At 52.1% G+C, this 27,968-nt stretch overlaps 15 protein-coding genes across 15 annotated transcripts; 6 read left to right on the top strand and 9 right to left on the bottom strand.

The window, feature by feature from the left end:
- Positions 1 to 391: 391 nt before the first annotated feature.
- On the top strand, positions 392 to 1,969 carry BKA58DRAFT_384865 (N-acetylglucosamine-6-phosphate deacetylase; the record flags this gene model as incomplete). Its single annotated transcript, XM_046170315.1, has 2 exons — positions 392 to 805; positions 899 to 1,969. 2 exons carry the CDS (start codon positions 395 to 397, stop codon positions 1,805 to 1,807), a joined length of 1,320 nt encoding a protein of 439 aa, XP_046025188.1. The 3' UTR covers positions 1,808 to 1,969.
- Positions 1,970 to 3,115, top strand: BKA58DRAFT_384866 (P-loop containing nucleoside triphosphate hydrolase protein). Its single transcript, XM_046170316.1, has one exon. It carries the CDS (start codon positions 2,032 to 2,034, stop codon positions 2,755 to 2,757), a length of 726 nt encoding a protein of 241 aa, XP_046025189.1. The 5' UTR covers positions 1,970 to 2,031; the 3' UTR covers positions 2,758 to 3,115.
- A 74-nt stretch (positions 3,116 to 3,189) lies between these two features.
- Positions 3,190 to 5,023, top strand: BKA58DRAFT_384868 (rab proteins geranylgeranyltransferase component A). Its single transcript, XM_046170317.1, has 3 exons — positions 3,190 to 3,439; positions 3,489 to 4,475; positions 4,653 to 5,023. Exons 1-3 carry the CDS (start codon positions 3,430 to 3,432, stop codon positions 4,979 to 4,981), a joined length of 1,326 nt encoding a protein of 441 aa, XP_046025190.1. The 5' UTR covers positions 3,190 to 3,429; the 3' UTR covers positions 4,982 to 5,023.
- A 174-nt stretch (positions 5,024 to 5,197) lies between these two features.
- BKA58DRAFT_174696 (uncharacterized protein) lies at positions 5,198 to 6,088 on the bottom strand. The gene has a single exon (XM_046165255.1). The coding sequence runs from the start codon at positions 5,845 to 5,847 to the stop codon at positions 5,413 to 5,415; it is 435 nt and encodes a 144-aa protein (XP_046025191.1). The 5' UTR covers positions 5,848 to 6,088; the 3' UTR covers positions 5,198 to 5,412.
- A 139-nt stretch (positions 6,089 to 6,227) lies between these two features.
- BKA58DRAFT_411512 (pyridoxal phosphate-dependent transferase) lies at positions 6,228 to 7,672 on the bottom strand (the record flags this gene model as incomplete). The annotated part of the gene is made up of 2 exons (XM_046172296.1): positions 6,228 to 7,443; positions 7,497 to 7,672. The coding sequence occupies 2 exons, from the start codon at positions 7,670 to 7,672 to the stop codon at positions 6,228 to 6,230; spliced, it is 1,392 nt and encodes a 463-aa protein (XP_046025192.1).
- A 174-nt stretch (positions 7,673 to 7,846) lies between these two features.
- Positions 7,847 to 9,675, top strand: BKA58DRAFT_174718 (DNA polymerase III, clamp loader complex, gamma/delta/delta subunit). The gene is made up of 2 exons (XM_046165256.1): positions 7,847 to 8,367; positions 8,423 to 9,675. The coding sequence occupies exons 1-2, from the start codon at positions 7,854 to 7,856 to the stop codon at positions 9,535 to 9,537; spliced, it is 1,629 nt and encodes a 542-aa protein (XP_046025193.1). The 5' UTR covers positions 7,847 to 7,853; the 3' UTR covers positions 9,538 to 9,675.
- A 611-nt stretch (positions 9,676 to 10,286) lies between these two features.
- On the bottom strand, positions 10,287 to 11,733 carry BKA58DRAFT_469369 (uncharacterized protein; the record flags this gene model as incomplete). Its single annotated transcript, XM_046175144.1, has 2 exons — positions 10,287 to 11,015; positions 11,074 to 11,733. The coding sequence occupies 2 exons, from the start codon at positions 11,731 to 11,733 to the stop codon at positions 10,287 to 10,289; spliced, it is 1,389 nt and encodes a 462-aa protein (XP_046025194.1).
- A 346-nt stretch (positions 11,734 to 12,079) lies between these two features.
- Positions 12,080 to 13,564, bottom strand: BKA58DRAFT_439886 (diphthamide biosynthesis protein 1; the record flags this gene model as incomplete). Its single annotated transcript, XM_046173711.1, has 2 exons — positions 12,080 to 13,326; positions 13,384 to 13,564. The coding sequence occupies 2 exons, from the start codon at positions 13,562 to 13,564 to the stop codon at positions 12,080 to 12,082; spliced, it is 1,428 nt and encodes a 475-aa protein (XP_046025195.1).
- A 127-nt stretch (positions 13,565 to 13,691) lies between these two features.
- Positions 13,692 to 15,044, bottom strand: BKA58DRAFT_361044 (uncharacterized protein). Its single transcript, XM_046168771.1, has 2 exons — positions 14,252 to 15,044; positions 13,692 to 14,169 (listed from the first exon to the last, which is right to left on the bottom strand). The coding sequence occupies exons 1-2, from the start codon at positions 14,931 to 14,933 to the stop codon at positions 13,937 to 13,939; spliced, it is 915 nt and encodes a 304-aa protein (XP_046025196.1). The 5' UTR covers positions 14,934 to 15,044; the 3' UTR covers positions 13,692 to 13,936.
- A 601-nt stretch (positions 15,045 to 15,645) lies between these two features.
- On the bottom strand, positions 15,646 to 17,043 carry BKA58DRAFT_174776 (YeeE/YedE family integral membrane protein). The gene is made up of 2 exons (XM_046165257.1): positions 16,638 to 17,043; positions 15,646 to 16,587 (listed from the first exon to the last, which is right to left on the bottom strand). The coding sequence occupies exons 1-2, from the start codon at positions 16,923 to 16,925 to the stop codon at positions 15,856 to 15,858; spliced, it is 1,020 nt and encodes a 339-aa protein (XP_046025197.1). The 5' UTR covers positions 16,926 to 17,043; the 3' UTR covers positions 15,646 to 15,855.
- Positions 17,044 to 17,997: 954 nt separating this feature from the next.
- On the bottom strand, positions 17,998 to 19,097 carry BKA58DRAFT_174778 (uncharacterized protein). Its single transcript, XM_046165258.1, has 2 exons — positions 18,907 to 19,097; positions 17,998 to 18,840 (listed from the first exon to the last, which is right to left on the bottom strand). The coding sequence occupies exons 1-2, from the start codon at positions 18,989 to 18,991 to the stop codon at positions 18,071 to 18,073; spliced, it is 855 nt and encodes a 284-aa protein (XP_046025198.1). The 5' UTR covers positions 18,992 to 19,097; the 3' UTR covers positions 17,998 to 18,070.
- Positions 19,098 to 20,593: 1,496 nt separating this feature from the next.
- On the bottom strand, positions 20,594 to 22,679 carry BKA58DRAFT_338924 (phosphoglycerate mutase family protein). The gene is made up of 4 exons (XM_046168304.1): positions 22,494 to 22,679; positions 22,335 to 22,442; positions 21,844 to 22,271; positions 20,594 to 21,794 (listed from the first exon to the last, which is right to left on the bottom strand). Exons 1-4 carry the CDS (start codon positions 22,506 to 22,508, stop codon positions 20,732 to 20,734), a joined length of 1,614 nt encoding a protein of 537 aa, XP_046025199.1. The 5' UTR covers positions 22,509 to 22,679; the 3' UTR covers positions 20,594 to 20,731.
- Positions 22,680 to 22,767: 88 nt separating this feature from the next.
- Positions 22,768 to 23,757, top strand: BKA58DRAFT_174821 (uncharacterized protein). Its single transcript, XM_046165259.1, has one exon. The coding sequence runs from the start codon at positions 22,964 to 22,966 to the stop codon at positions 23,585 to 23,587; it is 624 nt and encodes a 207-aa protein (XP_046025200.1). The 5' UTR covers positions 22,768 to 22,963; the 3' UTR covers positions 23,588 to 23,757.
- Positions 23,758 to 25,125: 1,368 nt separating this feature from the next.
- Positions 25,126 to 25,720, top strand: BKA58DRAFT_469375 (uncharacterized protein; the record flags this gene model as incomplete). Its single annotated transcript, XM_046175145.1, has 3 exons — positions 25,126 to 25,254; positions 25,308 to 25,627; positions 25,680 to 25,720. The coding sequence occupies exons 1-3, from the start codon at positions 25,220 to 25,222 to the stop codon at positions 25,718 to 25,720; spliced, it is 396 nt and encodes a 131-aa protein (XP_046025201.1). The 5' UTR covers positions 25,126 to 25,219.
- Positions 25,721 to 25,874: 154 nt separating this feature from the next.
- Positions 25,875 to 27,915, bottom strand: BKA58DRAFT_316347 (heterokaryon incompatibility protein-domain-containing protein; the record flags this gene model as incomplete). The annotated part of the gene is made up of 3 exons (XM_046167570.1): positions 25,875 to 27,045; positions 27,215 to 27,561; positions 27,658 to 27,915. 3 exons carry the CDS (start codon positions 27,913 to 27,915, stop codon positions 25,875 to 25,877), a joined length of 1,776 nt encoding a protein of 591 aa, XP_046025202.1.
- Between the last annotated feature and the right edge of the window lie 53 nt (positions 27,916 to 27,968).

A 27,968-nucleotide genomic window follows, 5' to 3' on the forward strand; every position in this document is an offset into this window, starting at 1 on the left:
TGGGCCGATGGACATATATTGGGAGAGTTTGGGCCTAACGAAGATCTCCCCGCTTAAGAAGCGAAAGCAAGGAACAAGCAAGCTGCAAGACCATGAAAGAGTTCCCGCGGGCGGGGCTGCCAATTGCAGTCAATGACGTAGGGCAAGTACGACGAATGCTGCAACAGCAGCAGCCGCGTTACCTCTTTGCGCACGACGCATACCCAGTCTTTGCGTGTACCACGGCAAGAAGCTGTCAAAATCTCCACTGTGGCTGGAATTCTGGTAATCATCCTGGCTGTCACCCCCATGGATCGTGAGATCCGCCCGTAATGACGTCAATGCACATATCGTGGCTGCATTGGCCAATCAGCACATGGTGGGGCTGATCGTCCCCTCCACCTTGGAACGACTCATGATCTCCTTGCTCACGCCCTGGGACCGGAAGTTACCCGCTACCTATTTCGAGCGCGCTATTGGCCAGGTCAACATCATGTCAGGCTGGTTCACTCTCTTCACAAATTGTCGCTACATCCTCAATGGCGAGCTTGTCGAGGACCATCTCGTTATCTCCGATGAGACCGGACTCATCTTGAAAAGAGAAGGCTACATTGGGGGCGAGGCTATCGACTTGGAAGACAGTATCATAGCTCCAGGCTTCCTGGAACTGCACACCAATGGGGCTAATGGCTTCCATTTCACACACTATGAAAACGAAAAGACGTATGCGACCAAGATCGATGATATCGCAAGGTACTACGCAACTCAAGGTGTCACCGGATTCTGGGCAACCCTACCAACTGTAAAGAGTGATGAATTCCTAAAGGTGAGACAGAGGTAGCGTGCTGCGACAATTTTGTCACGGGATTGAACAAGCATTGAGCGCATACATTGTGCAAGCCTACTGACAAACCTCCAGATTCTCCCCTCCTTGAAGCCACGTCAGATTCCCTCTTCAGCGTCTCTTCTTGGAGCTCATACTGAAGGGCCATATCTACACCCAGACAAGAAGGGCGCGCATAACAGCTCCCTCTTCCACCCGTGCTCAACCTCTCCTTCAACTGTCTACGGGTCCACTAATCTGCAATCTACCGTCAAACTTGTCACTGTCGCACCAGAACTCCAAGACTCTGCTGCGCTTATCAAATCGCTTACGTCGCAGGGCATCAAAGTAGCAATGGGCCATTCTACTGCTACGTATGAACAAGGATTGACGGGGCTGAAAGCTGGAGCAAGTGGATTGACGCATACCTTGAATGCCATGCCAGCTTGGGCATCACGATCGCCTGGACTGGCCGGCCTGGTCTCGCTACCAGAAACAGGGAAAGTCGCACCACCGTGGTGTACCATCATCGCGGACGGAGAACACCTGCATCCCAATACCGTGTCTTTGCTTCATCGTTCAAGCCCAAAGCGGTCGATTCTGATAACAGACAGTATTGAACTTGCGTCTCTCAAGGATGGAACATATCCCGGCCACTCGCAGATTCCTTTTAAACAGGTCAAGAATGGTACACGGGCGACAATCGCTGGAACCGACACGTTGATTGGTGGCTGTATACCGATCCAGCAGAGTGTGAGAAACTTGATGGATTGGTCTGGATGTGGAATCGCAGAGGCTGTAGGCACGGTCACGGAGAACGTGGCTGCTTTTATGGGTGTTGACGGAGAAGGTGGAAGAGGTGTGCTAAAGGAGGGTAGAAGAGCAGACTTGACGGTATTGAATGAGCAAGGCGAAGTGCTCCAAACGTGGGTCGCGGGACATAAAGTATGGGACAAGGAAGAAGACGTTAGGGCACACGAAGACGACGGTGAAGCACGAGGCTGACGCTTAGATCCACGAGAGCACTGTTGCTAAAGAACGTGTTGACAATGCGACACTAAACAAATACAACGTCGTTGGAATGTCAGCAATTTTCTACATATAAACGCTGTGTAAGTCAAGGGGTAACATGAGCGAGCAACACTTGCGTGAAGTCAAAGAACGTGTGAAGCGTATTGACTATATAGTCAGCTCTCAAAGCACAAATGACCTTCTCTTTCTAACCGTCGATGCACGTACTCCACACACCACCCAAAACCATGAGCACCGAAAACAACGCTCAGTTTATAGTGCACACCCCTGCACCCGAACCACACGAGCCATCCCCACCCCTTCTAATCTTCGTCCTCGGCCCTCCCTGCGCCGGCAAGTCAACGATATGCACCATTCTAGCCAAACACTTCACCCTAGACCACTTTTCCCTCGGCGATGAACTCCGCAACCTAGTCTCCTCGAACTCAACGGGTCATCCAGCACGCATCAAATGTAAGCTGTCCGTTGAGGAGCTGCAGGATCTGGCCATGAACGTCAAGGCAGGAACACTGGCTCCTTCCAACACAACGCCCAAGTACGTCCGGGAGCGTATCTTTCCTGATGGGATTGTCTCACCGGACGTACGGATTCTGATCGATGGCTTTCCTAGGGGAGCGGATCGGTGGGAGACTTTCAAAGAGGCCGTGAAAGATGTATGGCAGCCTGGTGGGGATACCTGGGTACTAGTACTTTGTACTGATCGGGAAGTGGCGAAAGAGAGGTTTGTGAGTCGCAGAAGGGCGGGCGATGTCTTTGAGCAGAGATTTGATAGTCATGAGTATTCTATAGGCGACATTGTGGCTGCGATGAAGCAGGATGGGATGAACGTCATTGAATGTGAGACTGGGCTGGGCTTCGACCCGGAAGAGATAGTCGGGGTTTTTAAGAGCATCTCACGTTTAGTTGGAGACAATCAGGCATGAGCAGATCAGATCGAGCCAACCATCTCTTTCAATGGAATTGCATTGTCGCATGAACCGATCGTTCCACTGTAGGAGTAACCATTATACGAAAGATGCCGAAAGCGCACTCATTTCATACGCATTCAGGCAAGCTATCGCGTGTCTTAAGGTGATGTATCGCCACATTCGAGCCGCTAATTCAGGTGAAATCCAAAGCAGTAGATACCGGACGAGATATTCTTCTCACGCGCACAAGTCCCGATCAGTGAAGACCAGGCTGCTTTTCGGACAGGCCATACGTAATGCCGGGATGCCCTGAGCGTGCGCGATGATGAAAGAAAGTTCCTCGGCAGCTGTTGACAGATTTTGTCACTCGATCCCGCTTAGTCAACCACGCTAAAATGGCGCTACCATCTCCTTCCGACATTTCAATCTTTTTCTACAGCTCCAACATGGAAACTGTCGACAACACCGAGTGGGACGTGCTCATCGTAGGCACTGGCCTGCAGCAGTCTCTTCTCGCTTTGTATGTATCTTGCTCGTTGGCGACAGTGGACGCGATCTGACTGACGCAGCGCGTGAAGAGCTTTGTCGCGCTCGGACAAGAAGATCCTCCATGTCGACGAGAATGACTACTATGGTGGTGCCGAGGCTGCCTTTAGCTTGCAAGAAGCCGAAGAGTGGGCGCAGCGAATGACTGGTGGTAAGCAAAGATGACGTTGAATGGTCAGGCTGTCGCTAACATATCGTAGAAACAGCGAATGCTGCTTTCTCCAATGTCGCAATTACCAAACCTGAAGTTACTGGCTCAGCGCCCGCACTATCTTTCTCGAGAGCATACAGCTTGTCTCTAAGCCCCCAGGTCATCTACGCGCGCTCCTCGCTACTTGGCTACCTCGTTTCGTCGAGGGTCTATCGTCAGCTCGAGTTTCTTGCTGTCGGTACCTGGTGGGTATACACTGCCGATGCACAGGGCGAAAGCTCGTCATCGCATGGAAGAATGTTGAAGGTGCCCAACGGCCGCGAGGATGTCTTCCAGGATCATGACCTCGACTTCAAAGCCAAGCGCGCATTAATGAAGTTCTTGCGCTTCATCAGCGAGTACGAGGAACAGATTGAGGTCTGGGAGGCACATCGTCAGCAGCCCTTTTCGAGCTTCTTGTCGGAGCAGTTCAAGGTTCCGGCCAGTCTGCAAGGACCGCTGATGGCTTTGACGCTCTCACCCACCGGGGCCGACCGTACGACTACCGAATACGCATTACCGAGAATCGCAAGACATCTACGTTCGATCGGAGTATTCGGTGCTGGTTTTGGGGCTGTCATACCAAAGTGGGGTGGCTTGTCTGAGATTAGCCAGGTCTCGTGTCGAGCCTGTGCTGTGGGTGGTGGTGTTTATGTCCTTGGAAAAGGCGTAACCCCACCCACTGACAGCGCTCCGGAGACAAACGAGAATGGTACGAAGCTTCGCCTGAAAGATGGCGAAGTTGTCACCGCGAAGTGGATCGTAGGAGGAAACTCCTCATCTGCTTCTGAGGATACATACTGCAAGTCGATGACCATTGTGTCATCCCCTTTGTCGCATCTATTCCCTCCCATCGCCGAGGAAGCACCGGCGCCAGCCGCTGCTGTCGTTGTCTTCCCGCCCGGATCCTTGACGCTGGAATCGCAAGCTGAAGAGCTTCAGCCAGTTCACGTCTTTGTGCATTCGAGCGACACCGGCGAATGTCCTTCTGGTCAATGTAAGTTTGCTCTCTGACTTCTCTCCTACGCTGTTATGATGAACAAACCTTACGAATACTTATCTACATTGTCTGAATACCATTGAAGACAATAACTCTGACAACCTGATACAACGGCACATCCTCTACATTGTCAATACATGTTCTTCTAGCTTCATGTTACTGACTATCCCTCAGGTGTACTATACGCGTCGACATCAATGAGCGGCCGAAATGGGTTTGCCCTACTTCAGAAAGCTGTAGACTCGCTATTGTCTGCTCAAGACGTCTCGCCATCTCCTACGATACTATGGTCTGTCGAATACCAGCAGCAAGCGTCATCCGGATTGGAGACCCTGCCGCGCGATACCGATCATGTCATTCGGTTCCCACCTCCGTCTATGGACCTCGCCTTTGATGACGCAGTGCTTGACAATGTCAAAGAGGTGTGGCAGAAGATTGTAGGCGACGATGCGGGCGAGTTTCTGGTCTTCCAAGACCGAGAAGTATATGATGATGACGAGTAATGACTTGATCATGTAACGAAGCAATGAATACAAGATACCACAATACCTTCTACACATTCTTTGAGACGATGAATCTGGTGTACAAGTGCAGTCAACAATAAGTGATCGAGCGAGGCGAGTATCGAGAGTCAAAACCCATGTACAAAGTTGAAACCGTGCCATCTCACCACACCCTATCGCGGCTCTTAACCATGACTGCTTCCGTCAAAGAATTTCGGGTGATCCGTCCGCCTTTGCATTATAACCCCCGTCAGTGTACAACCCACATACTCGTTGTCTCTAAATTACCAGCTCCAAATCCCACCATTGACATCCAGCAACGTCCCAGTGAGATCTTTCCCTTCAGGCCATCTCGCCTCCATGCATACACGGCACAGAGTGAAGTCTCCTCAGTCCATGCCACCGACCTCCCCCTTCGCCTCTGTATCTCTCTACACTGCAGGTAGGTCTGTGTTGACAGGAGCAAAAGCTGCCTCCTTGCCCGTTTCCTCCAGCTGCTGCCCACGCTCCGCGACTGCGCTTAGTGTCGTCCGTATAGTAATAGTGGTAGGCGGCGGCCGCGGAGGTGTCACTGTGGTGGACGCTGTCGTAAACGAATAAACAATCGTCGTACCTCCCCCAGGTATGAATGTGCGGATGAACGTAATACCCGACTGGGACGTGGAAGTGGGCGTGGGCGCAGGGTGAGGATGACCTGGGGACAGGATGTCCAGGACATCGTAAATGCTCTGTAAAGCTGGTGCGACGGACCGTGGGGATATGGGCGAAGGTCTTGTTGTGAGCGTTGTCGCCGAGCTTCCGCTTTGCGATAGGGCGACAGCGAGTATGGGTAGCCAGAGGGCGAACAGCAGCTCGGTAATCTGCATGTTGGGTGTTGGTGCGCTGGTGAGAATACGTGGACGCGAGGTGGTGAAAAAGTGACTGGTGAAGGATGGGTGCGTGATACACTGCGATTGAGTGAATGTGTGGAAGTGAACGGAAGTCGTCAGAGAGTGACTGGCAAACGAGCGAGTGAGTGGTGAGTCAATTCGAAGTCAGCAAGGCTAAATCATTACGGTCACGCCGCACAAGTGGCATCTACGAGAAGCACTTCGAGAGACGTAATCGTGGGGCCAACATTGAGAGGCACATGCGGCGTGATCATATTGACGGGTGGCAAACACACTCAAAGACCCGGACATATCACGGGAAGAATGTCATGAAGATGTAACATGTTCATCTATCACGTCTATCATGCGACGTGGCTTCATTCCTGGATGTACTTCTTGAGACTCCTCAGCCTCTCCATGGCCTGTTCCAGCACGTCATCGTTCTTGCACACGGCGAACCGTAGCCAATCTTCCACGATATGCGCGTTTCCAGGGGTGAAGAATTCAGTTGGAGGGATAGCCGCTACACCAACTTCCTTGATCAGGAACCAACTGAGCTGGAAGTCTCTTGGTCTCTCCGCCACGTGAGGAGGGAACTCATAATCACTTGGTAGCTTGACCTTGGACATGTTCACCAAGACGAAGTATCCACCTTCGGGATCCGAGTAGGGTAGCCCAAGCTCATTGAAGACGGCGGTGAACTTGTCGATTTTGGCCTTCATCTCCTTCTTTGACTCTTCCCAGAAGTTGTGGGCATCGGCTTGCTCGAAACCGATTGCTGTGGCTTCCTGGAGCGGCGAGACACTGCTGTAGCAGATTCGTGTGTGCGCTGCACTGACGTACTTGATCAGATGCTCGGGTCCAATCAGCCAGCCTACTCTCCATCCGGTGGCGTAGAAGTTCTTTCCTCCCGAACCGACTGTCAATGTGAGCTTGGCGATCTCTGGTGACAGAGTAGCGACGCGAGTGAAAGGGACGTAGTATAGGCGGTCGTAAACTTCGTCTGAGAGGATAATGATGTTGTGTTTCACGCAGAGATCGCCAATGGCTTGCAGCTCTTCTTTGGAAAAGACCTTGCCAATTGGGTTGTGCGGAGAGTTGATGACAATCATGCGTGTCTTGGGTGTAATGGCAGCTTCCAGCTCCTTCATATCCAAACTCCATTCTGCTGCAGACGTAGTCTTGGTTGCGCCGTCTTTGGGAGGGTGGAGAGGCACGTAGACTACCTTCCCACCTGGCATCTCGATGTTGCTAATGTATTGGTCGAAGAAGGGCTCGAATACGATGACCTCGTCTCCCTCCTCCAAGAAGCCCATGAAAGCGCTGAGCATGCCTTCATTTGCACCTGTAGTGATTGTGACTTCCTTGTCGGGATCTATCTTGCGGCCGAAGAAGGGAGAGTAGGCATCGGCAATGGCCTTCTTTAACCGCGGGCGGCCTTTGGTGGGCGAGTACTGGTTGCAGTCTACTTGATCGAGCGCAGCCTTGGCGGCATCAAGGACGAATTTGGGAGGGTTGTAGCCAAAGAAGCCCTGGCCCATATTGACAATGGGCTGCACTGGGGAGGCTGCGGCAGCTTCATTGACGATAGACCTGTAGCCGTTAGTTGTTGTCGCATACCTAGATATCATTATCAATTGGCCTACCAGACATCCTGCTTCTGACCCGCGACTCTCTTCGCGGGCTTGAAGGGGTCTTCCCTTCGTGTTGTCGCTGACATGGCTCGGAGAGGGGGACAGCTGGTGGGGCACCGTAGAGCTGCGGACGGTCTCTTTGGGGAGGTTCGGATTAATCTTGAAGCCGGAATCACGATACTTCGCATGGCAACGTTATCGTAACATGAAAAAGCGCAGAAGAGTCACAATTGTAGCGTCTGGCATTGCGTGCTTGAGTCCGTCGTCTGCCGTCATCAAGCGGGGACAAATCCGAAATAGCGCCGGCCTCGCTCGTCGCGTTACCCCAGAATAATTCGCGTCGCGTACGCCGAGCCATTCATCTTCGACATGGTCGACTGCCCCATCTGCACTAAAGCCGTCAAAGACGCCCGAATCAACGAACACATCGACAGCGGCTGCGAGGATTTCCTGCTTGAGCCAGAGCCTCAGGGCACGCCAAACCTGGGAAAGGCGTATAGCTTCTTTACGCCCGGCGCACGCAAACCTCCGGGCGCGACACAGAAGAATGGACACCCAACGTCGTCACCGCCCGCACAGCCAGCACCGCCAACCGCTACGCAGCGGATAGAGATATCAAAGACACCTCCGCCAAGTACGAAGCGATCGCTCGAGGAAGTGACGGATCCACAAACCAATGGCGAGCAACAATCACCATCTGCGCCAAAACGGGCGCGGAAGCTCAAGGCTGTCGAAGATGCTATGCCGCTGGCGGAGCGCATGAGGCCCATGTCATTGGACGATGTATATGGTCAAGAACTGGTGGGATCCGGTGGCGTGCTTCGAGGCATGGTCGATGAAGGCAGACTGCCATCAATGGTACTCTGGGGAAGACCAGGAACAGGTAATACTTGCTCTGTGTCCTTCACGCTCCAATCGGACGCTAACTCCGCCTACAGGCAAAACCACAATCGCTAGACTAATCGCCAACACATCCGGCTCACGCTTCGTCGAGATCAACAGCACAAGTACAAAGTTGGAGGAAGTGCGCAAGATCTTCGCAGAGGCCTTTAGAGACCTACAGCTGACAGGTCGGAAGACCATCGTCTTTTGCGACGAGCTGCATCGCTTCTCAAAGACACAACAAGACGCCTTCCTTGGGCCTGTGGAGTCTGGCACTATAACACTCATAGCCGCAACTACCGAGAACCCATCCTTCAAGGTCATCTCGGCTTTGCTGTCAAGATGCCGGACCTTCACGCTCGACGACCTCAAAGAAGACCATTTGGTACGGATACTCGAGCGCGCGATGGCCGCAGAAAACGTCACATCCCCCATCCTAGACAAGCCGATGCTGGAATACTTCGCCCGCTTCTCTGACGGCGACGCCAGAACAGCCCTCAACCTCCTCGAGCTTGCTATGAACCTTGCAAAGCAACCTGACATGACCAAAGAGAAGATACAACAAAGTCTCACCAAAACCCTCGTTTACGACCGCGCCGGCGACCAACACTACGACAGCATATCTGCACTACACAAGTCAATACGAGGCTCCGACCCTGATGCGGCATTGTACTACTTAGCACGCATGCTAGAGTCTGGCGAGGACCCACGATACATAGCCCGTCGTCTTATCGTTGTCGCATCCGAAGACGTTGGACTGGCAGACAACTCGATGTTATCCCTCGCGACAGCCACATATTCTGCGTGTGAAAAGATTGGCATGCCCGAGTGTCGCATCAACCTCGCCCACGCCGTAACCGCCCTTTCCCTCTCGCCAAAATCCACGCGCGCATACCGGGGGATGAACAATGCTTACGATGCATTGAAGGAGCCAGGCGTCGCAGCACTGCCTATACCACATCACATCCGCAACGCGCCGACCAAGTTGATGAAGGATATGGGTTACGGAGAGGGATACAAATACAACCCGCACTACTTGGATGGCAAAGTGAAACAGGAGTATCTTCCCGAAGCACTCCGAGGCCGCTCGTTCCTAGAAGACACTGATCTGGGGAGCAAAGTCGACCCAGATCTCGTCGACGACGACGAGCTGATGCCAGAGATCGACTGAGAGCAGCCTTGGATACATTGTGGCACAAGAGCCAACTGCATACTTGGCATTGTTTTGGCGTCTTGCATAGCGAATACGATACCCACTACGCGCTTCATCTAACATCGATTAAATACGGATAGTGTGTATGCTCACTTATTACGCCTGAATCTCGTCTCTCTCAATTGTTCTACATTACTCAAGCTAATAGGCTCACCGAAATCAAGGGTCCGTATCCGAGGGGACGCAAGGCGTTTGCTGACACCAACACCCATGCGTGACTGCCGCCCTGTGATATGTGCCCACCTCATGCCACAAACACACTTTCCTTCACTGTTTACAATCTCTTCCGCACCCTGCGACAACACCACTCTCATGCCAAAGCACTAAACCTTAACACGGCGTGCAGATACCTACCATCTTCTTCATCTGAACAGACGTTTTGTCGCAGTGCATCAACTGAACATGGACAATATCACCGTTGGTATTATCATTTTCTTCTTCATCAGCTCGTGGTTTGGGCATGTCTTGTTACATCGTGTTATCAAGACACCGGCGCAGTATCGGAGACCGCAAGTAGACGTGAAAGGGACATAACTGGGAAGATGGTCGAACGGGAGAACATCAGTGGAGTGCTAGCGTGAACGGTAAGACCGTCTATTTACACCATGGATCGCTTTCAGATCATATGTACTAACAAACTCCAGTACGAATACTCCACCTGGCGCAAAAGCCCACAATCCTTTCAGCCAACCTGGACCTCAATCGATCTAACCCGACTTGCCCTTCCTCTTCCTCTTTCTCGCTTTCGCCTTCGCATTACCGTCACCTCTCTTCTTCGCAGGCGTCTTCGCACGTGCCGTTCCAACACCCACATCCTTCTTATCCTCTATCTCTTTCGTACACATCGCGCAGTACCACTGCTGGCTCTTCGGGATAGCCTTGGAGATGCCGATACAACGGCCATGATACCACCCAATCGGACAAGCGTCGTTATCGCAGCCGATCATTAGACTACCGTCGTCAAGGCCGCGACAAGTGCAGTGAGGGGTCGAGTCGACTGGAGTTGTAGCTGAGCCTTTGGCTTTGGATTTAGCTGGGGTTTTCGGTTTGGCTGCGGCCTTGGGTTGAGCTGGAGCCCTTGGTTTAGGCTGAGGCTTGGGCTTGATTTCGATCTTGGCCTGTTCTTCTTTCACATCCTTAGCAGCTTGAGTTTCGACTTTAATCCGAGCAGACTGACGGCGTGTGCCCTGAGCAGCTTCTGGTTCGGAGGCGGTAGGAGCAGGATGTGGTGTTGCGACTTCTGGAGTAGTTTGGCGTACACTTGCAGGTTCGACTGGAGCGACAATCGGCTGAGGAGATGGCGATGCGGGTGACTCCAACTTCTCGAGTGCGGGTGGAAGGTCGGCAGATATTGTCGAATCTGCGCCGTTCAGCTCAAGATACAAGTTCTTTTCCCTCACGAACCTACCCTGTGCGTCCTTCCTCCCCTCTTCAATCTTGTAGCATCGAAGAACTTCTCCCTCCTTCCCCACCATCTCAATACGCCTCAGACACCTTGAATCCACTAGAGCTGCTGACGTACGCCGCCGCCGCCTTCTTCATAGCATGCTTAGCTTCTCCCAAACTACCAAAACTGACGACCAAGGAGCGGTCTGCTCCTTCTTCTCCGTCGTAGTTGTCATTAAGATACTCAACACACAGACCATACTGCAATGGCAAAGCGTCCAAATCGCTCGCGCGGGTCCACACCTTCACGCCCTCTGTGTTTTCGCCTGTGGGGAAGACAATGTCCATTTCGTAGCGTAGAACGACATGGTTTTTGCTGTCAAGGATCTCATAGAGACGATTGGTGCTTAGCTCTTTTGTTGCGCCCCATTGGACGTTCGCTTCGATCTCCTGAGTAGCGTGGTTACGCATGGCTTTCTGGGTGGTGTCGAAGACGGTGGATGCGGTGATGAGTCGGGGAGTAGCGATTTTTGGGTCTTCGAGGAGGTTGTGGAAGTAGACGGCGTAGTGCTTTGTAGTTCTTAGAGAATCTTCAGTCGACGTTGCTTGTTGGTCTAGTCGCGATTTCTTTGAAGGCTCTCGAGGAGGAAGGGAGGGGTCGGCTGATGGATTCCGCTTCAGAGGAGTCGGTGTAGCCGGAGGCAGAATCATGTTGGCCTGAGTAGTTTCGGTCTGGAGAATGGGTGAGGGAGATGTTGCCGATGACATGGTCGCACCGGTCAAGCAGCAGCGAGTTGCGGATCAATTGGTCACAGTATAGTGGGAGATCCCAGGTTGACGGTCATTGTGTTGAAGAGAGCAATCAGACAAGATAGGAGCCTAACGGTGGTAGCGCGAACGTCCGTGCTTTTGTTGCTAGTAAAGAGAAGCATTCCTTCGATGGCGTCGCAGTGAAAGAGGAGAGCAAGCGGCAGGCAACCATAGCTCATCCCAACTGACGTCCGAGACACGGAGACGCGGTAGAGCCGCAGTAGCAAGCGGCGCCACGCAACAATGCAAATTTAGCATAGACTCGCAGAGAAAGACGCCGAACCAATGCATACTTGGTACTTTTTCACGCCCTGACTGCTACTTCGGCAGCTTTCACGTGATCTACTGTAGTCCGTCCCAAACCCTCTTTTGCGTAAAAGTCCATAGGATAGAGGTTTTTCCTGTCATTGGCCTCAAGTTTCCTCACTGTATCGTCTTCCTCCAACCATGGCGCGTCTCTTACTCCAAGCGTAACAAGCGCCTCATAAGGACTCAGCAACGGCCTCGGAAATGCGTAGCCCCAATCAATGCTCAGTCTAGGACATGCGATCTGAACCCAAGCCTCCACATCAGACATCATTGCCAATTTTCCAGGGAAGATCTCCGACATGAGTAGATTTACACATTTGATGCCTTGGCGGGCCAGCTCGTTCTCGATAAGTGTAAGTGTATGTGGATTTCCTTGCCGTCCTAGCGAACCGAGGATAACGCCCCATGTGCGAGCTTTTCGAGCTGTGAGGATGGCAGTGCGCCGTAAATCGTATAGTGAATCGTGTTCATAAGTTTCGCGGGTAAGCCGCCGCGAGTAGGGGTCGTAGCGGTAAGCGGGTATATGGGGATTGGCGATCATAGCGCTCTCGAGGTGGAAACGTCCATCGCCAAGATAGAGTATCATGTCGGGTACTTCCTCCTCTTTGCCTCGCGCATTGAGTTGGCCCGGCTTGATGGCCATCGACGGCGACGTGCAACCTAGAATCTCGCCCTTGGATAAAGGCGCAATTTGGGGCACGAACGGGTTGTATCCTTCCTTCCGTAGTATCGGGACGATGCCATGTATTGTAGCGTTGAACTGAATGGTGCCAACTAACGCAATGGTCTTTCCCACGGGGAAATTCTCGGTGATGGTGTTGACCAGATGTTGCGTGTCGATACTGATGGAGACGAAGATATACAGTGTCGCGATTTTGGTTACTGCGACCGGTATCAGACAGCTGTGCGCGTAGTGTATCAAGAGATCGCATCCCAGCGCTCTTGCTGTGTAATCGTCTATGCAGCACGCGCCGTATGTGACATCACCCATTATCAGCGTCGAGGTACCGGGACAGAACCGCGTCAGAATATCGGATATGGTCGTCGCGAATAGCAGCAGGCCCTCGGGAAATTGCAGAGCTATTGACTTGGCGCCTGACGTCCGTATGCGATGTATGCATTTGTGGATCTCGAAGCTGTAATTTGGAGGTAGGAGAGCGATCGCATCGTTGATTTCCTGGTCGTGGAGGATGTCGTCGGGGATTGCGTTCAGGACACGAGCGGTACGTCGAGGCTGGGCAACTTGGATGAGTGTTAGCTATCTGCACTATCTGAAGGCCGTATATGGGCTCCTCACACCTTGTATCGCGCTGGAATCCTCAATATTGGCATTGGGATCCGCTTGCTGCTCGCCCGCCTTTCCCGCGGTCTTTCTGCCCACAAAACGTCGTTTGGGTTGTTTTTGCGCAGGTACAGCCTCTTCCGGTATCCCTTCCTCCGCATCAGGACCCAGGTTCGTCGCCGCTCTGTCGTCTTCCATTTTGCGCGTGTATGTCGTGGTTGAGCGCGTCGCGGGGTCGGGTGGGATCATGTGGCGGGGCTCAAGACTTTTTTGGTAGGGCTGAACTTCATTCAGGGTCCACAGCGCCTCTTCTTCCACTCCCACTCGCTCCCAGCCATCAATACGAGAATTAGCATAGCATGTGGTCTTTTCTGAGGACAGTTTCAGTTCTATGGCCAGAATGAACAAGTAGTCGAGTAAATGACATGCTCATCAACGAGGATGCTACACACAAAACCAATCAATCTATATCGAACGTCTAACCACAGCAATGACTGTCGTGTATTGCTGCTACCCATAGATCTAGCTGCTCTCTACCCTGCCCTATATCGCCTCGCAAACACTGACGCTTCACAGCTTCACGAAGATCTTATGCACCCGCGCCATGTTATGTTCGTCGCGTCTGACGACTTCGCCTCCCCCGGGGTCAACCCAGGCGTCTGGCTTGGATACATGCGCGATGATACAAGGAGGCTCGCGCATCGTCTTGCACGCGAAGACTTGAATCTTCTTGATGTACATGTTGTCCAGCTGCGCTTTGTGCTGAACAAGCATATATGCGAACCCTTGTATGTTCGGCGTGCCTGGTCACATGTTAGCCAACCCTTCTCACCCTTTGGTAAGCGAAGAGGCTTGTGTATAACTACTGGACTGCGCAAGTCTTACCCATGAGTGCGTTCATTTCGTCTGTCCCCCGTTCAAATGTCTGCCCTGGGAAATCTTCTAGATTTTGACCTCGAGTGCGCACTGCTCTCAGCGCCACTACTTTAGTCTCTGGGTTAACAATCAACACAGACACGAAGTAATGTATGTTTTTGACATCCCCCTTGTTCTCCTTCATCAGGAATTCCCAATCCAGCCACGCCACGTCTGAGAATTGGTTGAGCTTCGGCAGTCCGTCACCGGTAATCGGCGGCGATACTTTTGTCTTGCCTGCTTCCTTGGGGCTTGTACGGTCCATGCCTATAATGACGCCGTCTTTGATGTTGAGTGAGAAGGTAAATTCAGCACCTGTGGCCCGGTACTGCTTGTTATCAACATAGTATCTTTGATCCTGGAGAGCCGTTATGTATTTAGGCGTGAAGTGCTGATAGTTGACGATGTGGTTCTCGCCTCCTTCGAATCTGCTTGCATATGGGTTAATTCCGAGATCTGCAAGCGCCCAACCGATACCCCATGTCTTATACAAGTCGAAATAAAAGTCCTCTGTGCTTTTGAGATCATTGTACATCCAGTACCATTTATGAAGATCATCAATACTCCGGTACGGTGATGCTGCCGTGGTACGCTCTGGGTTGTACAGGGGTCCGACTTCGCTGTCATCGTGGTCCATCGCCCACGAGAGCATACATCCCTTTTTTCTGCAGTTATCCCAGACTTCGTCAGTCGCAGGATCCGTCCGTGGCGGCGGAGGCGGCGGAACAGGCCGAGAGGGCGGAGGCCCAGCGGCGGCGGAAACCTTGCCTGGCGCCTCGAGAATCGTGACATTAGTGGATAGACGAACACCGTTTGAGCAGCTAGATGCCAAATTCAGCTGCAAGACTTTTACTCAAAGCAAGACGCTCGTACAAGGACTATCAAAACTGCCGAGACGGAAAACGGAGTACTTGGGTAATGCCTACTTTTGACAGATCTCGCCTGCAACGGCAGCGAAGAAGCCTGCAAGCCTGACGAATTGGCCGATCCGCATACTTTTCAAGTTTTTTTGCTGAGGAGTGTAAGGCAAGAGAGAGAAACACCCGAGTGGTGCTGGAAACAGAGGCATACTACTCAAGCGGAATCGAGCTTTTTTTGTGCGTAGCTCCCACCTTCACCTTCACTGCGCATGAAGTGAAACAAACGAGGGCGAGAGATCTGCGCATTTCCCAGACCTTGCGTCACTGGATAGTGCGCTCTTGTCGTGCAACATCTCCAAATGGTTATGGTTCACGGGCTGTTCTTTCCTCTTTCCCCAACTGAGCAGTTCGTCATACAGATCCACATGTATACGCACCTACCTTCTCCTGGGGCGGCGACGAGAGCTTTTGTTTATCGCTTCGCAATTACAGGAACAACAGCGACACGTACAAAGGCGTATTCCAATGGAAACGCGAGAACTTTGACATATATCATTTCATCGTTCATTAGACTGGCATATCATATCTGACTATTAACATCTTCCAAAGTCATCTTCCAGCCCTCATGGCTAATGATGCGCAGGAATGAACAGAGGGTATCGTGTAACGCAAAGAGCCACCCATTCGAAGTAAAGAGACAACCTTGGAGCCAGATCAAATGTTCAGTTTACCTCCCAACCAGAAGCCACCAATCCACAACGCTCCCCAAACTGGCTGAAAGAAAGCTCGAAGCACTGCCGGACCAGGACAAATTCCCGTCAAGCCCCAGCCAACACCAAAAGCTGCAGCTCCAACGACGAATCTTCTGTCCACATCTTGCAACGTCTTCGTAGGCAGCGAGAACTTGTGGGCGAAAGATGGCGGGCTGGTAAAGCCTTTCATTTGATTCTCGATCAAGTTGGGTAGGACACCGAAGAGTATGACCAGAGCGAGTGACGGGTCCCAGTGTTGCAAGTCCGGGAAAGAGAAGAAAGCGGCCACCTTCCCGGGATGTGCCATCTGCGAGATGTGAAGACCGAGGGCGAAGAGAAGACCCGAGAAGGACTGTGTGGTTAGGCGTGCAGCACTGTGTGTATCAGCGGGCTGGTGTTTGGCATCCTTGGTTGTGGGTGCGGCCGTAACTTGAGCCACAAGTTTGGGTATGGTTCGCGCGGCGAATATGCTGAATACGGCAAGTACGAGCAGAGATGCGGTTGTCTCAGTTGATGGATACACAGGCGTGTAGCATGGTGCACTGCCGGGGCACATCGGACTCGATAGGCTTGGATTGGCGAGGTGATGTGTTATAACTGCCGTAGGGAAGAAGGTAGCAACTGCGATTGCTGAACGTCCGCTCAGTCTGGGGAGTCCACACAGCATGTGTCCGGAAGTACATCCATTTGACATCTAACCGTTTGTGTTAGCAGTGTTAGATTCTTGCACCAAAGGTCTTTTACCTTCGTCCCGCATCCTATCAGAGCTCCGATCGCTAGCGTAACCAGAGCATTCTGTGGACTGATCTGTACAGCAGGATACTCTGTGATTAACTGCGGTGCTAATGCCTTCAACGGAACGTAGCTGGCAACCATGCCAGTGAAGAACGCGAGCAGTTCTTTCGTAGGTGCAGAGAAGAGTCGACGCAGATAGCCGCTGAGTCCCAGAATATCGCCATTCTGATAGAGTTGGTTGCTAGTCGCTTGATGTAGCAGGAAGGCGCCGATGGAAGTCTCGATGGGTGTAAACATCCTCTTGATCCCGGGTATTCTCGCTTCGTCGGGTCCTGTCCCTTAAGAACTTCACTCTAAGCAAGGACTCGTCCCGTAAGGTGCAGCAGAACGAAAGCAGCAAAATTAAAGAAAACCCCTGCCAACGAAGGACAAACAAGCCGTTTGTAGACCACCTCTTTATGAAGGACTAGGTCACTAGACCAGATCTTCCTCGCTAACGGGCCCATGTGCCAATCGCCGTGTAGACATTTTCCCTAGTCGCCGACCTCACGCTGCAAACGTGGACTTAGCCGAGATGCAATCATCCCGACAATGGATATATCGTGGAGGCGCACTGGTGGCGCTCCGGCAGCAGATACGCATACACCCCTAAACCGCCTAGCGTGGGTACTAAGCATGGCTCGCGCGTGGCACGCGCGTGGGTCGTCGGCGACGAGAAAGCGCCCCAGGGACAGCAACATGGGAACATTACCCGAGTGCTGGCTTGCGCGACTGCATGGGAAGGCTTGCGTACCCGCGAACATGCTGATGTATAGTCGATGAGGCGTTTCACGATGTGGAATATCGTATGATTTCCGCGCTGAGGCAGCGGGTGGGAGTGTCTTCGTACCCGGGGTCTTGGAGGGTAGTCGGCGACCCCATCCTCGCGACGTCGGAATTACCACGGCGTTCCTTCTGGAGGAATTGAATTACTAACATGGGTCCGCTAGGCAAAGTCGGTGTCTAGATGGTTTCTAGAAGGTCGCCGTGCGACGGACGGATGCGAGTGCCGGGTGGCGGTCACTGGCGCGAACTTCATCGATGGCGTCCACCATGACGGCAGCTGACTTCATGTTTTGGTCATCTCTTTTGATGAACGATTGTGTACGTTCGTCGAACAGCTTCACACCGCTGCATGCCTCTTGCATACGCGGCCCGCTTATCTCAGATTATTCTCCGCGTCAGATCTGCATGCCGCAGCTACCTCGCCGACTAGAATGCCTGCAGTGGACGCGATGCAATGCTTCTCGAAGATGAGCAAACATGCCAAGTTGCTCAACGAACACCGACACACCGTACCGTTGTGCCCAAGCATGCACCCGCTCTGATCCTCCTCGTGGTCGGTCTCCGAACCGTATCACTAAACGCGCATCTTATCTAGGTATACCTAGGTACACCCACTCCTACTCCTCGAACAAATCTTCGAACCATCCCTTTGCCCAGTGAACCTCCAACCCATGCCATCCCACTAAACCCTCCAGTCCGACCGTTGGCAACCACTCGTCAATCTTGTCCTGGCCCCCACTACGCGCTCCTCGACGCTGCATCCACAACTCGCCATACTCTTCCTCAACCTCGATATGCACCTTGGCACGTTTCCTAGGGCCGTATTCGAAATCATCAGGATACATAAACACCTCCCTCACAGCGTCGGTAAAAAAGTCACACCAGACGGGGTTGGTATGAAAGGAAAAGAGGGTGGTGAGGTAAGCGCTGGTGTCCCTCTGCTCGCCCTTTATCACTTTCTCGCGCATGCATTCCTCGTCTTTGAACTTGAATTCCAGCTCGGGCTGGCGTAGTGCCAGACGAAGAAGTGGCGCTATGTCATGGCACGGTCGATAACCACATCCATGATAACCGTAAAGCCGGACAATGAGCTCTACATGGCTGGCTGGCATGCAGATTTCGTGTTTGTTGACGTTCAGGTCTTCGGCGGCGAGGGCGAAGGCGTGCATAGATATATGCACCTTTGTGCTGGCTGCGTATATGGGGAGATACTCTGAACGTATTTGGCGACAGGTTTGCGCAAGGCTCAGATCGCCGCGCACCAAACGGGGCCACGGTAGGTACTTTAATCTTGTTGACGCTGTGTCTGCATCCGAGCGGGTTCGCGGCATGTAGTCTTTTCGTCCAATGGTGGTAGCCAGTAGGTCGTATATCGTATTGCGGAGCTCTGAGGGTAAGGTTTAAAGAATGAGACGGAGGTTACTCCTTGTAGGAGTTGCGATGATGGACATACCAGCTGGTAGATCCAGGAAACCAATCTTGCGCTTGGACTCAGCGACGTTGGGCGTATCAGGTTGTGCGTAATTGGTTATCTCCATCTTGGACGTTCTTGAAGTGAGTATCGCTATTGTTCTTTTCGGACACAACCCTCAAAATGCGTTCGAGTAATACTATACAATCTCAATGAGACAGGTTTTGTGTGAGCCCTCAGACGATATTTAAGAAGAATCGAATTTGGCCCTGCCCATGGGTGTGACTCTTTCGCACGTGACACCATGTCTAGGTGCACAGCCGCCGCTTACTACCCTGAAATAGACCAACCTTCCTCATCGAGTATAGACAAAGATGAAGCGATATAGGACATAAGGACTTGCGGCCCGGTAATTCCACGTCTACATTGTATTTGACGGTTGCGATGACTCGAAAGCTCTTCGCGGAAGTTCAATGACCATCACGGAACAAGGCCAGGCATCAGTCTAATCAAGGACGCATGCTCATCTCGATCAAGCAGGGAATTGAATTGCGCATATTTAGAGTCCTTTCCTCTTACTCAAAGCATCTGACACCCTCTCCCCTCCGTTGCATTGAGAGCGGACCTCGGTACTCATATATCTCTCTTTCTTTCCCCGCATGTAGACAAAAACAGCATACCTCCAGTCACGGCCGAGCTCCGCCGACGTTGCGAGATCCTCTGGGAATACATCACAGTTGAATAAAAGAAATGCGTTGAACGCCGTACCCCTACTGTTGATGCCAGCACGTTCACTCCAAGCAATTAAATGAAGATAGTCATCCCTCTCTCTTTTGTTCAGATACATCCAGTCTTCGACTCACTCCTTCTTGACCAAGATCTCCACCGTGAAGCCTGTATCCACATTACTTCCGATGTTGATCTGAGAAAGCGAGCTTGCTGCGTAGACATACCATTGGGGGTTGTGATGGGTGTTGAGGAGCGCGCTTATCAGGGTGTTTTCGTCCAAGTCGTTGGCGTCCTCATCTTGAAAGGATGCGGTAAATTGTGGCGCTCAAGCAATCAGTCTGATGAGCGGGGCAAAATCGAGGATAGAACATGTTTTCGTAACGCTTGGCCTCAACAGGACAATTTTGTTAACTGCATCCTTCAAAGCGCCATGCTGTGAATCGACAAATGGGGAGATATACTGATTGATCTGGTAGTAGGGAATCAACACCGCAGTGTTCTCGAGGCAGATAAGCATTAGCTCCGCGCGGATCTGTCTGCAGGTCCGTGTGAGACCCAGCAGCTTGCGATCTTGTATGGCGTAATCGATGTTGTTTGGGCTGTGGCTAGGGTCGTGCGAGAGCTTCATCAAGATATCTTGCTCTGCTGCAAAACCATGAATGTAGTTTCGAAGCTCTTCATATCTGATTAGTAGCAGTAAAGCCTAGCTTCCGGTGTTTCACTTACTCACAGATAGATCAAGAAAGCCGACAGCTCGACCTTGACTGGGCGAAGCGGGTGAACGCAACGGCTGCGCCAGACTTACTCTCGGTTTCTTGCATGGTATAAGCGCCTTGTTATTTGATGATTTCCAAGAAAAAGGGCTTCTTTGAATGACTGCGAAGTAGACTGAAGTGATTAGACAAGAGAACTGAGTGAGAGCAGCAAAAGTGGTCTTGGCAAGCAACCTGATGCGGAAAGTGGGTCCCCAACAAGTGAAGAAAGCGCAGTCGCGTGAGTGAGAGATTGACGTGATAGATTTACGAGACCGGCTCGATTCGATATTGTGCTGTTAAAACGTTTTGGAACGCTTGTACATGCGTTACTACAGCCGTATCGTTGTCCAATTCGTCCTCGACATACCATTCATTCAAGATGCTCAATACACCTCACCAAAGCCCTTTCTCTCCGCGTCCTGCATCTTGTCAATCTCCGTCTCCCCAATCTTCTTCTCTTCCTCCGCCGCTTCCCTATCCTCCTCGCTGTTCTCAACAATCATGTTGCCCTTTAACGCTTCCGTAAGAATCGGTTCTCCTTCCTTCTCCTTCGCGAAAGCAGCATCATCGCTGGTGAAGTCGCCGTCGCCCAGTCGATCGGTCCTGACGCCGTTACCCATGCCAGATTCCTCTTTCCAACTTTGCTCTGTCTGTTTGCGCTGCAGTTTGCGTTCTTTGGATTGTCTGCGCTGCGTAGAGCTTGCTCGAAGGAACTTGCGATGTTGTATTTGTTGCATGCCCGGGAAGTAGTCAGAGTCATCAGAGAAGCCCTCACCAGGTGTCTTGTGAGGTTGTAGGTGGCGGAGGACAGCTGCGGTTCTCGGTTGCGCATGGCTACCTGAGCGCGACATGGACGACGTTGCTTCCCCTTCGTCACTGCTTGTAGCGTCGTTGGACGCATCGTTTGGAGAAGCTGGCGTTGGAGGCATTTCCGGCATGGTGGCACCCTTAGTACTCTGCTTTCGCGATAGCTTCGCCGGCGAGGGCTCGTTGATGATGGGAGCGTGATCAGTCTGCTGCGCTGCAACTGGGTGGTCTTCCTGTTCGCTTTCTACTGGCTCCATATGTGAGACTGCAGGTGGGGGCAGCTGTTGCGATTGTCCCATGTACTCCATAGTGTTCTTGCGCATCGGTCGACGGGGGTAGTTGATCTTGTCATGGTCACATCCGTTGACGCATCCTCCCCATCGGCGCGTGGGTATGGTGGGAGATGCGGTGATGCCTCCTTGGCCCAGTCCAGTCAAAGGCGTGGCTCTGCTCGGCGTAGATGAGGTGGCGCTTTTTGTCTCCTCCTTCTCCTTCGCAGCACGGCGTTTGAGTTCCGACCATGTTCGTAACTCGTTCTGGAGGATATATCGGCCGTTGTTCTCGCTTCGCTTCATAATTATGAATTCGCAGTGGTTGACGTTACGGAGATCCTCGAAGTACTCGACCGACCAGTGGTACCTGGAGCATGTTAGTTACAGGCTATTGCCCCAAGTGTTATGCGCCTCACCATTTCATAAGGAAGACACGCGACATCAGTCCGTGTGTGACCAAAACGCATACACTGGGAAAGTTGTCGTCTTGGAACGATCTCCACAGACTCTCGTTGAAGCCACTGACTCGATCGTACGCGTCAGCCGCACTCTCGCCATCAGGTATACGGTAGAAGAAGTGTCCATAGTCGGCCCTCTCTTGCCACATGCGCTCCATCTCGGCTGAACATGGCTGGAAGTTGCCAAAGTCCTGTTCGCGTATCCGGGGCTCTTCGAAGACAGTTATCTTGTTGCGGGGAAAGGGCGATGGGGTTGGGTCGTCGGAGGTCAGAGTACGGAGGATGCCTTCGGTTGTCTCGCGCGTGCGACGGTAGGGTGAAGTGAAGAACTGGAGAGTATCGTCCGGCTTGAGGAGAGACCTTAACTGTCGCCCTGCTTCTTCTGCCTATAATTATATGCGTTAGTCATGTCCCGGCTCATCTCAAGTCGAATGGAGCGGTAGGCGCACCTGTGTCCAGCCATGCTGTGTCAGTTTCACTCTATGGTCGGGAATGAACTGGTGGATGTCGCGATTCTTGTTTCCCTCTGACTGGGCATGGCGAATCAATATGATCATCTGCGTGGTAGTTAGCCATTGACCCTGGTGGTGTTAATAAAGTGGACCTACGCGGGGTTTCCCCATGGTGAAGAGAGTGGGATGTGTGTATGGTGTGGTTTTGGAAGATGATGTAAGTGTAATTGATGCTATGCTGTACAACAAGGTGTCTTAAAGGCAGAGGGGAATATGTACAGCTGTGCAGGGAAAGTGCGATCAAGGGCGTTTCATGTGCAGCTGCAAGCCCAACGATAGCGGCGACTTCGCTGGCGCGAGTGGCTTGTTCGGCCGCCCGTAGCCCCCCGAGGTGTTCGCCGCAAATGCTAGCGCGTCATCCCTCGCGACTGTTTCTTAGCCGTCATCGTTCACCACTTTTTCTGCATTGCGCGACCGCATACGCACACACTGCTACTGCCCACGTTATCTTTTCGAAGTCGCATCACTCTGTACAGCCACACACAACGTTATAGAAACATCACGGTTCCAGCCAATCCGTTTATTGGCCTGCGTGTCGCATCGCTGACTCTCGTGGGCTCACCACAATGTCTGAACCCATCCCCGAATCAATACCCACATCCGCCGACCCGCGCTCCCAGCGCCCAACGAAGAAGCGCGCGCTTACCCCCCGCTCAGCGCAAGCCTCAGAAGTTGAGGCTCTCTTTGCGAAGCCTGATCGCGATATCTACATCCCAGGCTCCAGCGCACTAGCCAAGTCATCTCTACCCCCAGAAATCGTCGCCAATGTACAGGGATCTAGTGCAGGTGCGGGAAGTGGCGAGTTCCACGTCTACAAGGCGAGTCGGAGGCGCGAGTATGAGAGGCTGAGAATGATGGACGAGGAGGTGAAGAAGGAGGAGGACGAGAAGGAGTTCGCCAAGCGGAAGGAGGAGCAAGAAAAGAAAGACAAGGAGAAGACGGAGAAGAACCGCCTGAAGAGGGAGAAGGCGCGACAGAGAAAAGAGAAAGCCAAGAAGGGTGGAAAGGGCGGAACAGGCAGCGAGGGAGATGGGACGCCGGTTGCAGAGGACGGCAAGACCAAGAAAAAGTTGGCGCCGAACGCGAATGTGCTCAAGACTGGCACCGACGAAGAGGCAGACACAAACAACGAAGGTGGAGAGGTCAAGAATGCGGAAGAGATTGGACTAGTCATCGAAGACGACGATTGAGGGGAGTTTACACAATTCGGAAGAATGGCTACAGGAGAGGACAATAGCAATTTCATTTCCGAAAAGCCTTGTTAAGAGCTGATGGAGATACTCGTCACATTTGGGTCAAAAAAGGTGCGATGACATGGATTTCTCACAAGTCTTGGTGCTAACGCTGAGTACAAAAGACTCGTTATCGTTGTCGCAAGATGTTACACAATCTTCTACCCTAGGCGACGTCCCACAACAGTCGCGCCTTCTTCATACATCGTCCACCGACTGTCGTCACACGCATTTGCATCAAACACCAGCAATTAGGGCTATGTTGCTTGTCAAGGATTAGCGGCATAACAGGAGAATTATGCAGGTGCGGCCCGGCAAAGTTCACGGCTTTTCGCATTCCAGCCAACCACCACTGCTGGCCATCGCAGTACCTTGGCGGCTCCATCTGTCTGGTTCATTGCAATCGCACTTCATCTACTCTCGACAGCATCCATATACCTCTACTTCATTTTGCCAATCAGGTTTTCTGCAATGACGGCCAGGTCTTCGGGGCACTGCCTACCGGAGTCAAACTCCGATGGAGCATGAGAATGCGGGGATTCAGCGCTGCCCCTCATACCAATATACCTCATGTTCGATCTTGATTAGTCTCTTCAAGTTTTGCCAATTTTTTTCCTTTGCTGCCCAAAAGATGACGTTGTCGTCATCTAACAATTCGAGTGTCTCTGAACACGCCGACTTACCGATGCTATTTGATCTTACACCTCGAGACCCACAAAAACTACTCATGCTAAGTTTTGCACGAGCTCACCATTGGCTATGTTGGAGGAGACCCGAGCTGCACTGTACGCCATCATTTAAGCCTCATAAGAACGACTTTACATTGCTTGTTATTCAAAATCCAAGGAACTGTCCCGAGATCGGCTAAACAGCCCGGTTGCCTCTGCCTAAGAGAGGCACGTCCCTGATCTTAGTATCTAAAGTAAACAATCTCGATTTCATCCTTGTCTGGTTGCATGCAGTATCTATCGGGATTTGAGTGCCATGACTTCCATACAGCTGTACCTACCGGCCTTGTGCAATTCCGATCCAACGAGATATCAGAGGTTCGAGGCCACACGCTCAAGATCGCCCCTACCATTGGACCGTATAGATGAGCCGTTTCAAGCGATACCCTCACAGCGGCTACACAAACCGTTCTTGCCCTGATTCTAAAGCTTAGTTAGACAACGTACCCAGCCACAAGCAACCGATAAATTGGCCACTGTACCACTCTCCACAAACACCCTGGTAAGACGCTCTCTGCACAACGTATACGCAACGTCATGTCCTCTGAACAGATGTGATCGGCCGCAAAGCTCCGCAAGTTATAGAAATCTCCGAATCCTGGGCTTTGATAGCCGGGCGATTATTGCGTTGCTGCATCATCGTCACACGGGATATTAAGGTTCATCTACGTTGGCGTCAGGGCGGAGGAAAAGGGAGGGAAGGTAATCTACGCTGACGCATGTTAGCCAGGTACGCGTATGCTCTGGAAGGTGTGGAGACTGGGTGAGCAGGAGTATAAGAGAACCTCGTGTCAGAAGTTTAAATCGACATCAACGAACAGTGTCTCCTCCACTCACTGACTAAATAACACATTCACACATCATGAAGTTCACTGCCGTCCTTCTCATGGCCGCTGGGTACACTTCCCTTACCAACCCACTCCCCCAATACCACAGCTAACACCCACCAGCGCCCTCGCCGCCCCCATCGTCGAACGCCAAGCCACTCCCTCAATCCCCGTTGGCATCCCACCCTTCCCCACTGGCCCTCTCCCCACCGGTCCCATGCCGACACCTCCAGGAGGTCCCCCCGCTTTCCCTACTGGCGCTCCTCCCTTCCCAACCGGTGGCTTCCCTGGCTTCCCGAGCTTCTCAGGCGGAGCGCCTCCGTTCCCTACTGGTGGCTTTCCCAGCTTTCCAGGTGGTGTTCCTCCCATGCCCACTGGAGGGCTCCCTGGTCGACCTAGTGGAGGACCAATGCCGATGCCTACTCGGAGTGTGCCGGGCTTTTGTGAGTAGATGATGTTGTGGAGAATGTTGAGTGTGTTGCTGACTTCTTGTAGCGCCTATGCCTATGCCTACGCCTGTTGGTCCTCCGGCATAGATGGTCCGAGGGAATATTGGATGGAGAATTGGGTTACTGGTTGCAGTCTGGCGGAAGGATGCGATGAATTTTGTTGTATATAGTTTGAATGGAATTTGATTGCAAATGATTCGTAACAAGTTGTAGTCCTGCGCTATCATGGAGTGCGTGTTGATCATTCCAACTCGATATCTTCAACCGTCCATTCGTCAATTTTATCTCCAGGCTGGATCTTGCTTGAGACTCGGGCGACATCTTCGTGCTCGTCTAGCGCAGGTACTCTGACCGGGCAGATATGCCAGTATCTCCCACTAGGTTGTCTTCGCAGAACAACTAGCTGAGGACACCCAAGCACTAACCAAATCTCATCCTTTTCTCTTATGTTGCATTCCGGTACTCGGCCGAAGTATTCGTCGTTGGTTTTAATGCAATATCGCCCGCGTAATGCTCGTAAAACATCCCGAAGCGCGAACCAGGCGCGTGGGTTACTCTTCTCGAGAGGAGCCAAAAGGTCTAATATGTCCTCTCCCCCATAGCCAAAGCTACGGCTCGCCTGTTCTGGGGCTTTACTAAGTTCTAGAGAATACGATAGTCCAGTTCGAATACACTCATGATCGTGCTTTCGGCCATCTATTTCGTCGTTGATAGCACGAGAGAATTCGAGTGACGAACTAGTGCTGGCGCGCTCCAGGTATAGCTGTAAATATTCGCCGAGCGAAGATGCCCAGAGCTCAGACACTGTGGTGAACACATTTGTACTGGAGACAAAGCATTGCCGTACCCAGCCCAGTCTCACGCCTCGGATGCTCAATCGCAGATTCTTGATATCGACAGCGTTTGCAGGACATTCGGTGTGTCTTATTCCGCGATTATGAACTGCTTCTGAATCATCAACATCTTCTAAATCAAACCCTATTCCTTCAGTGTCACGTCCCATCCAACCCTCTGGGATCCACGTCAGACAAGTAGTCTCATGTGGTCTGGAAATTCCTGCCGCTTCAGCGCCGTCTCGGAAGCTTTCGGTCAAGAAGTTGAGGTTTTGATGCAGATTAATGTGGTAAGCCGCCGCGTCTGCCATGACCTGTTGTTCATTCTTCTCGTAGTCGACTGTTATGCCGCCTTCTTCGTAGTCTCCAGCCAGGTGCATAAGGGCATACAGGCGATCATGACCTTTGGACACTTGCATACCACCAGACCTAGTAAGAAGAGCGATAAGATCATGTTTCAGTCTCTGATCGCCATGAACAGCAAACATCTCGATAGCACTCGGGCCGAAAATATTTCCTTTCAACTCTAGTAGGCCATCGTTACGGGAGTGATTAAGTTGACCAACTGACTGGACGATCCTGTCGACTACAATTTCCTGAAAATTCGCAACAGCAACACCATTGAAGGCAACGTTCATACAGTGGAGCGTAAGTCTTCGTGCGTTGAGAACCTCTTGCTGTCTGCCCGGATACAGGTGACTGCATCAGCCGATATCCCCTTCTATCAGGCAAACGTTGATACACTTACATCCATATACGGCTCCAATAGTCATTCTGGAACATTGGGATCAAAGGTCCCCAAAACCCAAAATGTTTGCCCAAGCCATCGTTTTCCGCCTTGGCACTGGGCCTGAAGCATTTCAGAGCTGCTACAGCCGCACTCTTCTCGTCAAGAGATGGTTCATTGATCCAGATGCGCACACATGTGGCGTTGCGGTAGATAGCTCGCATTATAGCGACTTGCTCAGCTCGTTCATCAAGGTTATTCTGATCGATACATATGGCGTCGATCCATATACTTAGTGGCCTAGATCCTCGGGAGTCACGCATATATTCTAACGCCCGGGCCAGATTCCATGCTATCGGTATGAAAGCCTTGTGGCAACGTTCATACGAGGAACGAGATACTAAGTTTAGGCCGCACCATCGCCTTCTTTCCGATTTGCGGGGCGCGCAGGAGGCGGTGCTAACCACGACTATTCGATCGGCCTGCGTAGCATCACCCCACATGTACGAAAGCGCGTCGAATTTGGAGCCACTGTCAATGTTGACCTCGGTGAAGCGCCCCTGAAAGGGATCCGATCTTTGGCCAGGCAGGAGTTTGAGTATGCGGATGCAGCGAGGTTGGAGAGCTTGATATTGGAAATGGGGCAGTGGGTCTGCCCTTGCGTCTCCTGAGCGAAGCTGGCAGTAGCGCCGGCCTTCCTCTTCAGAGTTATCGTCGATCATCTCGCAGGGTCAGTATGATGCAACGCGAGAACATTGCCCGTGGCTCAGAGCGT

Source organism: Alternaria rosae, assembly GCF_020736505.1.
Source record: "Alternaria rosae strain MPI-PUGE-AT-0040 chromosome Unknown BKA58scaffold_5, whole genome shotgun sequence".
Lineage (NCBI taxonomy): Eukaryota > Fungi > Ascomycota > Dothideomycetes > Pleosporales > Pleosporaceae > Alternaria > Alternaria rosae.